This window comes from Hipposideros armiger, unplaced genomic scaffold, assembly GCF_001890085.2.
Source record: "Hipposideros armiger isolate ML-2016 unplaced genomic scaffold, ASM189008v1 scaffold_371, whole genome shotgun sequence".
NCBI classification, from domain to species: domain Eukaryota; kingdom Metazoa; phylum Chordata; class Mammalia; order Chiroptera; family Hipposideridae; genus Hipposideros; species Hipposideros armiger.
Window position 1 is genome coordinate 1,362,304 of NW_017731721.1, and position 15,005 is coordinate 1,377,308.

General features: G+C 37.7%; 1 protein-coding gene across 3 annotated transcripts in view; it reads right to left on the reverse strand.

Annotated features, from left to right (window-relative positions):
* The window catches only part of LIMA1 (LIM domain and actin binding 1), an 89,280-nt gene that overhangs the window by 10,210 nt on the left and 64,065 nt on the right, over window positions 1-15,005 (reverse strand). For 2 of the 3 annotated variants that reach the window (XM_019662280.1, XM_019662282.1), the window contains 5 exons: window positions 10,872-10,956; window positions 9,543-9,691; window positions 6,279-6,386; window positions 2,715-2,799; window positions 1,025-1,137 (listed from right to left, as the gene is read on the reverse strand). In XM_019662280.1, the coding sequence (XP_019517825.1) occupies window positions 1,025-1,137; window positions 2,715-2,799; window positions 6,279-6,386; window positions 9,543-9,691; window positions 10,872-10,956 (540 nt within the window). The remainder of the gene's footprint in view (window positions 1-1,024; window positions 1,138-2,714; window positions 2,800-6,278; window positions 6,387-9,542; window positions 9,692-10,871; window positions 10,957-15,005) is intronic. The other variant, XM_019662281.1, reaches the window with a different exon arrangement.

Here is a 15,005-nt window from a genome sequence, read left to right on the forward strand (position 1 = left end):
TGAAGCAACGTCCTCCACAACTAGACTGAAGAACAAAACGACAGCAACTTGTCTGTTCCCCTTTCCCCAATTCCCCAGCACTGTTCCCATCCCCACAATTCCCCAATAAAAATCTTTAAAAAAAAAAAAAGTTGCTACTTAAGAGAGCAAACACCGGAGGAGAAAGACACTAAAGAAATGTGGGTATGTTTGGTTACTAATCCAAATGGGTAAATTAGCACAGCATTAGCAAAGCACTCAATTAAAACAAGTCAGTTTTAATAATAATAAGCCTACAACAAGTGTTGGAGTTAAAAACAAAACAAAAACCTTTGTTTATTTTTATGGGAATGTATATTTGTACGTAGAAAGGGAAAAGACGGTTTTTAAAAATCAGTGAATAAAAGGAGACCATAGGTTGAATAGCTTAGTATAATTTTCTTAGGGTACAAAAATTTTGTACATTCCTTAACATCTACTATTATACCCTAGTATAAGTGATACTTGAATATGTATTTTTATAGCAAATGGGCTGGCCAATCCCCATTGGAATGTACATATTCTTTCTTTAAATAATGCTGGCTGCCAAACAGGTGATGGTAAAGTTCTCAGACCAGGGAGCCACTATCTTTAAGTTGACATTGTACATTCCCGTCCAATGGCCTGATTTTAGTTGAACAGATTACTCATGTGTCCCATTTTGTGGGCTTTCACCCATTCACAGGTTTATGAACTTGGACCTTCCCTCCCCCCCCAAAAAAACCATCATGCTATTTTCTTTAACTTTGGGTTTTCTTAAAACGTTCATGAGTTTTCCAGATTTCAAACTGAGTGATTTTAAGGAGCTTCCCCACTATCGACTCAAACACCTGAGCAGAAGCAGCAAGATTTCCAGGAAAAGTCACCGGCCTTAAGTGTGTCCTTACTTGGTATTTTCACCCCCAGGAAAGCAAAATCAGGTTATAATGAACACAATGATAGAAGGCGCAATGAGCTCTACTAGTAAACCAATGTCTAAAGGCTCAGAGAGAAATTGCCATCATACCTTCACTACTTTGGGAGGAGAACTTTCAGAAAGGCTGGAGGCTCTGGCATCTGGACTTAGTGGCTTGGGATGGACTGGCTGTTGCACTTCACTCTTAACCTGGGAGTTACCTGCTTGAGTTACAAAAGGAAGACATTTTTCAGTATCTCATGGGAAGTCTCAGAAAAGGTTCCTCCCCAAAGCAAAATTTAGGCACCTTCACTAATAACAAGTCCTTTAAACATCAGGAAAAACACTGCTTTTCTATTGAAGAATGTTCTAATGCTAAAAGTTATGCTCTTAGGTTTCCTCACAAATTGGGTTTTCAGCTAGGAGGCTTTTTCATCCCCTTTGCCCCAAACAGGAGAAATCTAAACCACCCTTATATAAGGAAATGTCTGCCCTGTGGTTTTTGTCATTTTTAAAGTCTGTTTATAGACTTTGATGACTTTTTGGTAGTTAGCATTTTCAATAACTCCTTCTGGGTTGCTTCAATTAAAATTGGGAAAACGGAGGAATGTGAGAGCATAAATTTCGTGCGCTCGCACATGCGCATATGTGTGTGTGTGAGTGTAATTTGACACTTTTTTTTTGTCAGTCCTATAGCAGACACCCATGGATGAAGATTATGAAGTTTTTTCATAATCATTGACGTGTTGCCTGCATAAATTCATTTCCTGCCAAATATTCATCACACGGAAAACTCTGAAGAGGCACAGAAAATCATTTACACAGCTACTAAGGAAACAAAAGAATTCCTTAAAATCTAGAGTTAAGTCAATAAAGCACTAAAAGACTAAGGCTTATTTTTTTAAGGCTTATTTTTATTTTTCAAAAAAGTGTTGAAAAAAATGTTTGGAAAACCTAGTCAAAACTCAGAAAAATTTCTAGTCTAAGCAGTGATTGCAAAAGGAATGTTCCTGGATTCAAGCCGCAAATTTCTCTCTGAAATTTTAAGGCAGGGTTTATTAGAGATCTGTTTAGCTTATACTTCTACTTTAGTTGCTGAGTTTTCAGTGTCTAATAAAGTAATTAACCTTGGGAGAAGGTAGAAATCCATATATATATATATATATATATATATATATATATATATATATATATATATATATATAATAATATATAATATATAATAATACACCGAATATCAGAATCAGAGTGGGTATAGTAAAGGAAAAAAAGCAAAGGTTTTTTTTCTTTGGGAGAAGTGAGGCTCAAAATGACTCCAAAATAGGATGAAAAGGTTTTCAAATTAAACACAAACAGGAAAATCTCTGGAGTCTTGCAAGAGGGTGGACTATGGTACACATTTAGATAAGTAGGGAAAGCTATTTTTAACAGATTACTCAAATACTTATTCTTTATTCCTGTAAATGAATAAAATCAGTCTTGGCCAAACTTATATTAAAATAAGACTGCAAAATTAGTTTATACAGCTTTAACCCTGAAAAGATTTGATACAAAAGGTAGGATAAATTCAATGAGAGACACATTAAAAATATTTACAATAGTTTGCCCCAAGTTAATCATATTTAATTGAATTTAACTTCTCCCTAAGTCACAAAATGTGTGAAGGGCATTTAAGCATCAGTCCTTACAACCAAGTGAAGATCTGATCAGCTGAATTACTGGATTTAATGTTACTTTCTCAGCACTGACAGCAATGAGGACACCCCCCAACCAAATATGGGATAGAGAACAAGAACCTCACCCTCAAGATCTGAGAACGAATGTTTACAGGAGTCATCTTCTGCAGGGGTGGGATGGGCTGCCAGGCTATTCTCCGTTGCAGAAACCTACCAAAAAAGGGGGTGGGGTGGGATTAAGAATCACATTAAAAATAAAACAGCAAACTGCTGTTAATGCCATAAAAACCTGCTGACTCCAGTCAGTCACTGGCTGCCTGGGGAAAATAAGGGGCCCCAGAACAGCTGAGCATTTAAACAAGAGGCAGCAAAATGTCTTTTATGAGGATATTAACATGCCTCTCAATTACAGAGCAATGCCAGAAACAGACTGCACTCAGCTGCCAAAAGTGTGCATCATCTCCCTTTATAAAAGAATTTCTAAACCATGTCTTTCTATTCTCAATAAAGGTATGTGTGTGGCGGGGAGTGGGGGTGGGGTAAGAGCAAAACAAAACCCTCTGTCAGGGAGAGCAAAGCTCCTTACCATAAACTATAACTCATTAACTCCAAGGCAAGATAAAAGTCTTTAAGAATAGGAAATATTCTTATTCTTTCATTTTCCTAATTCCTTATTTCCCAACCAAATACATTCTGCTAAAACAAGCTTGCTAGTACAGAAGACTTTCTGATAGCTATAAAACAAATTTATCTAAAACCAACCTCCAGTATTACCTTCAAGGTTAGTTTCCCTTTTTAATCCCAGTCTCAAAATGGCAGTGTTTAACAAGCTGGCAGATCTTTTTCCCAGAAACCATCAAATTTAAATAAAAGAACTTTCTACTAGGTCTCTCTCTCCTTTCTACTGGCCCCTGGGCCTTCCTGGTATCTTCCTCCACAGTCAAAATCATAAAGGGTCAATAGGTGACCCAGTGTGCACTCTTCATGTAGTATTCTTTCATTTGAATGTCAGGGATTTTATGGGCGATGCTGAGAGTTTATATCAGGATGTCCAATGTACTGAATAAATTTATAATGGAATTAAGTGTTGGCTGACTGCACCCGAATTTCAGGATAGTTGTTTTTTTCCACTGCTCTTTTCATTACAGGAATTCTGACATGTTATAAAATAAACCAGTATATTAACAGCCGACATTTACTGAGTGTTTACTATGACCACTGTGATCACCTTACATGCGTTATTTCATTTAATGATACGAAATAAATTTTCTGAAAGTTGTGCATGGCCATAAAAAGCTCTTCAATTCTTGCTAATTAGTAGGTGCATCCATCCCAGGATGTTCTTGTCTCACCTCTAATTTGGTTACCTTGAACCTGCAGGGTAAAGTTAATGCCAATCATGACATCATTGCACATGCCCAACCAGATGACTTCACTGCAGGAACAGCCAGGAGAGAGCACGTGAGATTTTGCTCAAACATTTCATTAAAGGAAAGTGCAAATTCATTCACAAGAGGAGAAAAGGAAGAACAATACCTTGACAAAATATTGTATTTCAGGCAAGTTTACCCTGGCATTAATGTCTTTTTGTAACAAGCTGAAGTTTAAATAGTTCTTAGAGATTGGTTAACAAAAGCTAGGCAAACAGCCAAAAGGACAGCTGAGGCTCTAAAAAATTTTACAAATTTTAAGGCAGCCAAGTGTTTATGAACCTGCAGTATGTGCTTGAAGACTATGGATTATCTCTAACACCTTTCTTCCCCACCCACACCCAATTCGTGATTCAGGTGCACTGATGCCCTTTTAGGCTATAATTAAAATGTTCTCATCTTCCAGTTCAGCTCAGAGTTCCAGTTTCAAATCAAGCATGAAGACAATCAAGAAAAAAACATGAAATTAGAGAAAGGAACAATCCAAGCATTATTTTCCAGATGATCATTTCTCAAACTATGTTCCTAGTGTAGATGGTGGGGATTTCAATGTTGGGGATATTTTTCTCTTAAGTGTCCTTTTTAGATTTTTTTACTTACTCAGTTATTCTTGTGACATAATCTCCCACTTTGAAAAGGGAAAACTAGGCAGTCTAATGGGAGAACTCACTTGATACACGACATGTGATCCATGGCACTAGTGCCTGAGCCCACTGTTGCAGAGATGTATCTAATTTATTTGATGATTTTATGTTTATGAAACACATTACTGCCAAGGATTTTGTCTTATTATTTCAACATGTATTTGTGATGTTTTCTTGTAAAATAAAGTGATTTTTCTAAGTTTTTCCTGTTCTATTGTATGATTCAAATGGTGTAGCCATTAATCTGAGACCATTTTTCTGTGTGTACTTTGGTCCAAGTGTGTAGTGCATCTCATGAGTTCCTGTTGGTTTTCTGTCAATACAGCATACTTTAAAAAGTCTGCTATAGTGAAATAAGTTTGAGAACTATTGCTCCTAATCCATTTAAATTATCTCTTCACCTTCTGGAAGAAGGACCTTAAGGGTGTCAGTATGTATGACAGAATGGTTTTTCTCCTAAAATTAATCCCTGTAATATTGGGTTGTAGGAAAAGTCATGAAATATTTTTTCTATTTTTTGTTGCAAAAATGCGTCATGAATTTTCCGACAACCCAATAGATTTGAAAGCTCTTTCTCCTCATCTAACTTAACATTTGATTATTATATTGACTGAAAGACCAAAGAGATTGGGTAATGGATTGGCAGACGAAATGATAAATTCACCTGACATACATAATGGTACTTAGTCCAACTAAGCCATTCATCTAACAATGAATGCATAAAACACAAATCTAATTTGCTTAAAATCTTCCCCTGGCTTTCCACCACTGATAGGACTACATCCAAACTCTTAATGGTGGCACACAAAGCTTTTCAATACCCAGAGTGGCCCTCTCCTCCGACCTGTCTCTCACCACTACCTATAAGTACCTCATGTCCAGCCAAGTCATCTTGGTTCGGATCTCCAGTTTCCAAATCTCTATTATGTCTGCCTGGAACACCCTTCTCTTTCTTTACGTTCTCTTTATTCAGTTGGCCTATTTCCACACATTCTTTAAGACTTGGCTCAGACATCACCTTCTTGAGGAAGTCAGAGTAAGTGTCCTTAGTCTGAGCTTCCATGGCCCCCGCATAGCCCTCTCATAGCACTTGTCACACTGTTTTATGATGGCCAACCTGTTACTCATCTCCCTTCTACTCTGTTAGCTTCCTTGTACATAAGGACCACATGGAACGGTATGTTTTCAATTAAAAATTAATGCGTTTAATTTTTAAGCTTTGCATTTCCTGTGCTTAGCATAGTGCCTAGCTTTCAAAATACTTTGAGTGAAAGAATGAACTTTTCTTGTATAAAATGAATTAAATTAATAATATACAAATACTTTGAAAATATCTCTAATCAAAACAGATTTTCAAAAATCACTTTAGCTCTCCGCCCTCTGAGCATTTGCTGAGCAAAAACATTTTCCAAGGCAAGTTCATTATTTGGTCAGCTATAAGTTAGAGAGCTCCCCAACCGAAATTATGTGACCTGCAAAAACAACAATCTGTCCTGGCAGCTGTTACCAAATTCCCAGACACTCTACAGCCCAGGGTTAGATGGTTTCTAATTTTAAGCATCTAATTTAGAACACATGCTTCCTTGGCAACTGGACATCAGGCTTTTCAACCTACCTTTTCTCCATCCTGATGGGAGATGCAGACCTCAGGACTGGGGGGCACATTCTCCTTTTGCTCCAATTTATGAGTTTTGATTTCACTGCCATTGGCTCTCAATTCATTCTAGAAAATAAAAGTAGTCTGTGAGTTTTTTTTGTTTTGTTTTTTTAAATCTCACTATTCTAGTCTCTTCATAGCACATCTATTAAGTAAACTTGGAATGTGAAAAAAAAAATTCTTTTAAGAGGCCTCAGGTCAAATCAACCCCCTAATTCTCACAAGCAAAACCCATTGACTTGTGAAATGACAAAAGCAGCTTTGTGGACACATACCTCAGAGTTAAATATTTGTACACTAGTCTAAAACCAGATGCTCATTAGAATACAGACACATCAACACAGACGCACACACACCCAGACCACCCCCAGCATACAATGTTCTTGTGATTCACTCTTCTAGCAGCAGAGCTTGTGGGAATGCAAAAGCTTGTGAGTTTTATCAGAAAAAACCATTCTGGAGCAGGGGAAAGGAGATGCCAAGTGCCAATAATTAAGAAAATATACTGACCATTTATATATATATGCCCGGCCTGGAAAGAGAGACAGGGATGATGTATACATATGAAAACAAATTTAATGATACTATAAAACAACCTTTTTTGGTGAGACTTTCAAAAACATGTTTTTTGCATAAAATTCATACATTGTACTAAAGACATACCTTATTCTACTTCTCATAGTAGAACCTCAACATAAAAAAGCAGGCATTAATACTGTCATAAGGAGTACGCATAATCATATTTTTTTCCTTGCGAAGAACACTTGGGACAAAATATTAAAATTAACTTTATCTGCTAGATCCAAAATCAATATAGAGGTAGACATTGCCGGCAACTTTACTGTATTCATTTGTTTCTAATAGCTTTTTGGTGGAGTCTTTAGGGTTTTCTATATATAGCATCACATCATCTGCAAAAAGTGACAATTTAACTTCTTCATTTCCAATTCGGACGCCTTTTATTCCCTTCTCTTGCCTGATTGCTCTGGCTAGGACTTCCAATACTATGGTGAAAAGTAGAGGTGATAGGGGCCAGCCCTGTCGTGTTCCTGAACGTATAGTGAAGGGCTTCAGAGTTTTCACTGTTAATTATGGTATTAGCTGAGGGTTTGTAGAGGTAGATGAATATGAACATTTACTACCATTCGTCTGCTAGTAAGCTAATACCTTTCTGTTCTCTGTGATTCTTTAGGCATGGGGAGAAAACAGGGCCAGTGAGGGAGACTGAGTGTGGCTGGTTTACACAGGCGTGCGATTCCAGACTGAGGCACACACCCTGGAGGTGCATCTATACGGCGGAGCTGGCAGCCAGCACTGCAGAACACAACCGTACAACCGCCCAACAACTCGTTCCTGATCCCATCTCAAAGCCCAGCCTCCAGTGTCACTGCCAGAGAGTGTGTGCCTTATTACCACCGTCCTCAGTAAGGGGCCGGAGAAATTCTTTGGGGATGAGATAAAATGTACTTTTACGAGAATTCCTAAAGCTTTTCAACTCTTAAAATTGACAGAGCCTGAAAAGTGCAATGTAGACACTATATTAGGAGTTAAAAAAAAAAAAAAGTCATTGAACAGGTTTTTCCACTTAGGGAGTCACCTGGTCGGAATGTTTATGGCAGGAGGGCACTGGGAAGCAGCGAGTCCTGTAACAAGAGGGAATAAAGCTCCACAGGTCACCTCTTTGCCATATCTCCTGACTTGCCGTCTAAGAGAAGCCTAAATCTGCTCATTTTTTTCACACTCACTATTGATTTACACACATCATCTCTTCTTAAAATTACAGTGAAAAATCAAGATGAAATGATTCATTGCCCAGAGACTCAGGCCACCGGTAAATACTACTGGAGGATGCATACTTGCTAATGTGGGAAAAAGGCTCAACTCCTGAAAAACAGGCTATGATTTCTAATAGGCAGTTTCAGTCCGCTTGGGAACAAATACAATTCAATACTATTCTTCCAACTTTGTTAAAAAATAGAACATCAAGGGACTGGAGATTAGCTCAGGTGGTTAGAGCACAGGCTCATAACACCAAGGTTGCCAGTTCGATTCCCACATGGGCCAAGGAGCTGCGCCCTCCACAACTAGACTGAAACAACTACACTTGACTTGGAGCTGATGGGTCCTGGAGAAACATACTGTTCCCCAATTAAAAAAAAAAAAAAAAAAAAAAAAAAAAAGGAACATCAAGAGATTAATGGTTTGTAATTTGAAATCTTAGAAGGAACCAACATTTGAAAGATACATATATATGTATGTGGACATATGTATATATGCGTGTGTATATATGAATAAATGGCATTTAAAAGGTAACTTCAATTAATCAGTTCCATAGTGTCATCCTGCCAATTAAGTCTAGGTAAGTATAAAATGGCAAGACCACCCATTCTACTTAGAATATCAAAATTTTTTGTGCTTACTGAGTACATCATCTTGTCATTTCTCTCCCCTTTTCTTATTCACTATTCGATTTTTTTTAGAAAATCATTACATCACTAGGAGTAATGCCTAAGTAGGCCATATATTGTATGATTTCACTTATAAGAAATGTCTGGAATAGGCAAATCCATAAAGACAAAAAAGGAGATTAGTGGTTGCTAGGAGATGAGGGGAGGGGGGATTCAGAGTGATTGCACAGGCATGAGGTTTCTTTTTGGGGTGATGGAAATGTTCTGGAATTAGACAGTGATGTTGGTTGCACAATCTTGTGACTATACTAAAAATCACTGAATTTTAAACTTTGAAATGGTGATTTTATGTCATGTGAATTATATATCAATAAAACAACTGCAAAAGTCCCCACCCCATATTAATGTTGAATATATCTAATATTCCTCTCCACTATTCTCCCATTCTTCCCTCAAGGACAAAAATAAAAACAATGTTTCTGTTAAAACTAATAAAATACTACTTCTTTAACAACAGCAACAACAACATGCTTAAGAAGAAGAGACAGGAAACCTCTCAATGACATTAGTGAACGGTAACATCACAAAAAAAAATGAGTGGGGTAGGAATGAGGACTAGAAAAGCAAAGTCAGGATTAGAACATAGGAAGGATTATGAATGAAGCTAGGGTAGGATTTCTATGAAAAGAGAATGGCAGGGGACCTGGGAAGAAGAAGAGGACTCTCAGGTCAGGGTCTGGGAGACATTTCTAGTTCCCGTGCTCAGTGACCCTTTACCGGATGAATGAGTGAATGAATGGTGCAGAACACATACTGTATAGTTGGTGAAACTGCTTTGTTTGGACACGGCTGCCTGGTACTTGGCCATTCGGTCCTTAATGGAGGTTTCTGACAGGCGTGGGATTTCCAGGTTTCGCCTAGTCTCGCTTTTCTCTGAGTTGAAAGCTGGAGGTGACAACTGACCTGGAAGCGTGCAAACGATATGCTTTATTAGAAGATAGAATGTGATTTCAATGGTTTCAAGATTCTACATTTGGGGGTATTGTAATCTAATGTAGTCAATTTCTTTTATTAAGAGTACAAAGAAGGAAATCAGGCATATAACTGTCATTTATAAGGTAATATTCACTTTCCCAAGATTAAAAGGAGAAACTTTACCATAATTGAGGATTGTGTATTTTTAAATTTTGGCTTATTTAATATGTGAAAAAAAAATTAGATCTCAATGTCATTTCATTTGCATTTCTTTGATTACTGTGAGGCTGATGATTTTCCTATTTATTAATTTTATTTTTTCTTTTGTGAAGTGTGTTATATGCTCCTTCAAAACATAATCCCACTCTCAAGATGTTTCGTTACTGCGGGTAATACAGGATAACAAATCTTAACAGGGGATACTGTCCATCCATGGGAACCCTCAAGGACCACATGACCATGGAGCCAAAACTGTTGGTAGTACATCCCTTGTAATCCTGAAAAAGTACCCCTTTGGTTACCACAGGTTACCACTGACAAGGATAGATTAAAAATACAGAGAAGCTTTTGTAGAGAGCAATGAGATTTGGTCATGGTTTTTTTTAAATAAATAGACTTCCTTGTCATTTGTGTCACTCTTCCTTCAAAAGCTTTGGCTTTGAGGCCAAAATGTACTGTTTCTAATGTACTTCAAAATGTACTGGGCCGGCCAAGTGGCGCGTTGGTTAAGAGCTGGCTTGGGATGCCAGAGGGCCCCTGTTCGGATCCCACATATGAGGGCAAGTGACACTGCCCTCTACAGCTAAGATGCTGAACAACAGCTCACCCTGGAGCTGGGCTGCCATGAGTTGACGGCGACAGCGTAGGCTGCAGTCCCTGCTGCAGCAGGCTGCCATGGGCTACCGTGTGTAGCCAGCAGCCAGCGTAAGTGGCCAGCAGCCGCAGTGAGCGGCCGTCCAGAAGCCGGCGACTGATCTGCCTCGCCCGGGAAGAGCGCAATGATGGTGCCAACTTGGGCCAGTGAAGCAACGTCCTCCACAACTAGACTGAAGAACAAAAAGACAGCAACTTGTCTGTTTCCCTTCCCTTAATTCCCCAATAAAAAAATCTTAAAAAAAAAAAAAAGTACTTCCTAGAGAACTTCACACACATGGAACTCTCTGCTTACCTGGGCCTATTTCCAAATCATCCAGAGAATAGCTGTTTTCAGAGATTCTCCTTCCACCTGCACTTCGGCTTTGGGTCCGAAGAATCTGTTTGGAAACAACAACCCAGCAATAAGTTTTGCATAGAAGATGGGAAATCTTGATGCAATGTTCAAAAAAGAGGACTGTAAATCTCCTTTATAAATAAAACCCAAAAGACACTAGATTTTATATTAGTTTTGATATTCCGTAGAATGTGTCTTTAGTGTTATAAATATCAAGCACTACATATTCACAGGTACCCAGGGAAAAATAAGTTAACTCTATTTAGGTTATGTTCTCTGCTAACAATCACTGCCTAACCAGCTTAACCAGAAAGAAAGCCTTGTCATTTAAACAGTCATTGAGGGGAATCCTCATGTCGCAGATAACAATAACATGTCTCTCCAAATTGCCAAGTCCTGATGGCCGTATCTGCTGGGTTCCTTCTCCGCTGTACTTTATCCCTGCTGTTGCTGCCCTGGCTGAACTATTGCAGCACCTTTATAACTGGCTCTTCTACCTTCCGATCAAGTCTCTATGATGCGGCCAGTATCCCAAGTAATACAAAGTAACTACCCCAAAGTATTAAATCTCTATTACTCTCTTGTTTAAAATTCTTTAAGGATTCCTAATGATTCCTTGAATTAAATCTAAAGTGCTTAGTATGTTACAGAAGACCAGTTGTAGATCTGGCCTCTACCTACCCTCTCTGGGTATTCTCTTTGTCACTCTTTACCCTCCAGGAAAAGCAAACTGCTGTGAGGTCCACGATACTATAATGAGTTCCCTCCACCTGGATTACCCTTTTTCTGTCTGGCAAATGCCTGTTTCTTCAAGACTCAGTGTAAACCAAACAACTTTCCCTCTGTGAAGTCTGCCCTGCTTCTCCTACATAAAACTCAGTAGTCCTTCCTCTGTTCCCAAGGTACCTGTTACACTTCCATTACAATGCTTATCAAATTGTTGTGTGTCCCTCTATTGGACTGGAAGCTTACTGGGGGCAGAGACGAGGGGTTTTTTTTTAATAGAAAAATGAATGGTACAGATTTTTTTGAATAAAGTTTTTCGTGATTTCTGTAAATCACTACATTTTTTTCTCTCATATCTAGGGTAGATCTCCAATTAGTTATAAATTATAATTTTTAAGACTGGCAAAGTAATTCAACAGAAGGCCACTTAGTGTCACAGAATGTTCCCACAGTACACAGAGAGCATGTCATGTATATTCATATTGTAATGAGAGCCTTCGACCATATCCTATCATTTAAATTTATTTCCAGACAACTTGGAGTAGAAAAGATATCTGAAATCCAGTACAACAGGAGATAAGACTTAGTACCCTTCTGAAGTCAACATTAGTAAAAAGCTAGTAAACCTCTAAGTTCAGTGGAATAATCAACTCAACAGTAAAGTGTAAAACAGTGAACTACCACTTTTTTCAAGTCTCCCTCCCTTGGAGATAGAAAACATGCCACTTCAGAAGTCAGAGCCAAAGACAGGTTTATTTGTGCCATATCAATAAGAATATAGTTTCTTGCAAATTCAATACACATTTAATATAATTTATCTCCAGTCAGCTTTGCTATTTACGTTATTAGTTGAACCTATTTTTAATAAAAACCAAGAGAAGCTATAGCAACTCTAACCTTGCCACATCATACTCAAGTCAGCTGCACCATCAGCCACTTTCACATGACTCATATGATGCAACAGTCTTGCTCCGGGAGGAGCCCCTAATCTGGAAATGAAGATTATTTGCCAAAGCGAAAAGATAAGTTTGGCAGAATACCCTTCCATCCACATTTTTTGTTTTCAAAGCATTTCTCATTTGCAGATAATTGAAGTAAAGGAAATTCCAAAGATTTATCCCAAATGCTGCTGCACTGTAAGATGATCACTATAAAAATTGGAATTTTCAGGGCTCAAAAAGAGAGAAACCCTGGAAATAAACTTTTATTTTTTTCCCCAACCAAAGGGAACGGGTTCTGCATTTTTAATACTAGAGCAATATTTCAAATATTTACATTCTGTCAAAGGTAAAGTTCAAGTATAATTTGAGAGTATGCATTACATGTTGCAACCTGCTGAGAGTTCAGTTTTCTGTCTGTACTTGCAGTCACGTGTGATGTCTCTGATCTGTTTCCTGCGAAGTCCCTGAACTGGTGTTACTGGGAGCAAGACCATTTAGAACTAGAACATATGCCCTGCCAGGGTAGAGACTTTCTTTGGTTTTAGATGCATATAATTTCCCATCTTTGCTAGCTTTTTATTTAAACCTTTAGATTCAAGTAAGAGCCTAAAAAAGAAAAGAAAAGAAAAGCCTTCTGGTTCATGAGGGCATCAATACTCTGAATTACCTTCTTTCAAGTACTAAAAAAGTGTATGTGCAAAGCTATTTGGTCTTAGAGAAAAAGAGAAAGAGAGAAACATTTCTGGAAATCAAAGTGATACTGATCCTGGTTCTGAGGAGGAATACAGCTCTGAGATGAGATGGCTTTTAATGAGATCTCAGGTGAAGCACTAAGCATTTAAAAATTATCGTTCCACTTTCAAGCCACTCAAATATCCAGAACAACAAGATCTCAAATGCATTTACTATGAATTTTATGATCCCTACTTTACAAGTGGAAATCTTGTAAAGAGGTACAGGAAGAAGGAGGAGTTTCCTCCAGCATTTCTCAAGGAAGTAGAGGAGCACAGAAAGAAAAAAAAAAAAAGAATTCTAATATTAAAATATTCTTCTGGAACATATTTTTATCACATTTCAGCCCTTTTTATTCATATGCCCGAGGGAGCCTAAATCATCATAATCTGTTAAGAAAAGAGAGAAAAGACAAGACACTTTAATAAGACTTTCTGGAATTTCCTAAGGCTTGACCTCATCCCACCCAGCCCTACAAGTCCTCCCCTTCCTGTCAGCTGACTGCAGTAACTCTTATTTAGTGTGGACGCCCCTTCAACATTCTCTATGAATCTATAAACAAACACATCACCCTGTACCAACAACAGAATAAGAGTTTGGGGCTTTTAGCCAGTAGTCCACAGAATTTCTTTTCTCTGAAAAAAAAATTTTTTTTTTTTTTAAAGAAAATGTTAGGTCCCAAATGTCAAGTAAAATGCAGGATTTCCTGTCCTTTATACCCCTATTTTCAGGAAAATTTATGTTTAAAAGTTTAATTTACTGAGATCCTCCTACCTCCCTCTCTCTCTGCCACTTCCTTCAACCTTTCAACTTTGACCTTCCTTCAGACTCCCATCCCTCCAAAGTCAAGGGTGCAGGAAGGATGACTTTAGGGAAAAATGAGGTTTTGCTGAACTCTGTATGGGGACCACAGGGTGTAGATAAAAACCTGGCCTTAATTTCTCAAAGTATTGCAAGATAAATATTTCCTTCTTTAGGGATCCTCTTAGAAAAACTAGCGCTCATTTAAGTACGGTAATAATACACATAGAAGAAGCACTTATCTCTAGGTAGTGGGATTTTGCTATTTTTTTCTGTATTTCTAAACATTCTACAAAAATTATGTGTTACTCTTACAATTAGGAAAAAAAAAGGAAGGAGATGTAATACTTAATATTCATGAAATTAATATAAATAAATGATAAAACCGAATGCTGATGAGGTGCTGGGGAATTACATATGCCCTTAGATTGTGCTAGTGGTGTTATAAAATAGTATAATCTTTGAGAACAAGCTGAAAATATGTTAAGAAGAATGTTTAATGAATTATATCTTTTGACCATGATAACATCACTTCAAAAATATAGCCCCTCCTCAATAACTAAAACCAGAATGTTTTTGCCAAGATGCTTAGAGCTTTTCTATTAGTCTAGAAAACCATCTAATTATAAGGAGATTATTAAATAGTATAATCAAAATACCATATGGCCATAAAAGCCCAACTACATGAACTAGGAAGATAAATAGGAAGATTTATATAAAAAAGACCAAACAAAAGATAAAGCACACAAAACAGTGAGCACACTGTGACTAAAACCATGTAAAAACTAGTTATGTAATGATAAGGATATCATTGTGCACAATTGATGACGATTACTCTTCAAGGTTTACTTGGCTTTCTCTTCTCCTTTCCAGTTTATAGTGTGTGTGTGTG